The 1,242-nt window shown below is 52.6% G+C and overlaps 1 protein-coding gene across 1 annotated transcript in view; it reads right to left on the bottom strand.

Annotated features, from left to right (window-relative positions):
• The window catches only part of Rab43 (RAB43, member RAS oncogene family), a 14,746-nt gene that overhangs the window by 10,637 nt on the left and 2,867 nt on the right, over positions 1–1,242 (bottom strand). The window contains exon 3 of the mRNA XM_048786256.1: positions 614–621. Coding sequence (XP_048642213.1) covers positions 614–621 — 8 coding nt within the window. The remainder of the gene's footprint in view (positions 1–613; positions 622–1,242) is intronic.

The raw sequence follows: 1,242 nt of genomic DNA, 5'->3' as shown, positions 1-1,242 counted from the left end.
CAAAAAAAAAAAAAAAAGGTAAGTCATTGCCAAAGGCTTTCCCAGTCCAAACAACCAGACTCTGAGAAGCAGCCCTGCCCTGGGGGGAAGATCAAACTGTTTTGAAGTCCCACAATCAGTTCCTAGCTCAGTGTCTGAAGGCAACTTTGTCCTTTGGGAGATGGTTGGGGACTTAGCTGAGTGGCAGAGAGTGCTTAGCATGCAGAAGGGTTCCAAGGGGAAAAAAAGCAACAATAACAACAATGGAAATGCAAAATAATAATAATAATACTGCTCTCCAGGAGCTGAATATACCTCTAACTGCTTGGGAGGCTGAGGCAGGAGGATCGCAAGTTGGAGGCCAGCCTCAGCAATTTAGCAAGGCTGTAAAGCAACTCAGTGAGACCCTGTCACTAAATAAAATAGAAAAAGGGCTGGGGATGGGGCTCAGGAGTTAAGCACCCCTAGGTTCAATCTGTGCGACCACATAAAACGAAACACACAAGTCAACCACAAGCACTAGCTGCTCTTTGTTGACTGGATGTTCCTGGTGACTCAGTCTGGCTGCTGCCATCATCACCCAGTGCAGACTCAGCCCCAGGGGCACACTCCACCCCCAGGCAGCCCTTCGCACCTTGCCCTCTCCATACTCCAGAGGAGCTGAGGTCACACAGACCCGGTTGGCTTAACTTTTTCTCCAAGGCAACACGCAGAAATTATCCCAATTTTAACAGAAACAAAGACGTAGTGCTTTAGTATCCTGGCCAAGGACAACAAGGAGCAGGCCTAGAGCACCCAGAGGGGCAGAGTCGCCGAGAAACAGGGCTCTGGGGACTCTCATCCACTTCTTGAAAACACAGCTGGGCGTGGTGGCACACACGCCGGTCATCCTTGAGACTCGGGAGGCTGAGGCAGGAGGATCGCAAGGTGGAGGCCAGCCTCAGCCACTCAGCGAGACCCTGTCTCTAAATAAAATAGAAATAGGGCTGGGGACGGGGGCTAAGTCTTGAGGACCCCCTGGGTTCCATCCCAGGGATCTAGAAAAGAAAGGGAGGAGGGGACACAGCCCCTGCCCTGGGGTTGGGAGTTGTCCCATGAACTTGAGATTTTCAGACAAGGCAGGGGACATCGCTCGGGGCACCGATCGCTCGGGGCAGTTGGAGCGCCTTTCTGAGCAGGATACCATCCTGATCTCGGCTCCATTGGGGACGCGGACACTGAGGCGAGGACACTGGGATCTCCCTCCTCCCTATCCTTTATCAG

The sequence above is a fragment of the Marmota marmota genome, unplaced genomic scaffold, assembly GCF_001458135.2.
Source record: "Marmota marmota marmota unplaced genomic scaffold, marMar, whole genome shotgun sequence".
NCBI lineage: Eukaryota > Metazoa > Chordata > Mammalia > Rodentia > Sciuridae > Marmota > Marmota marmota.
This window is presented reverse-complemented; position numbering and strand designations above follow the sequence as displayed.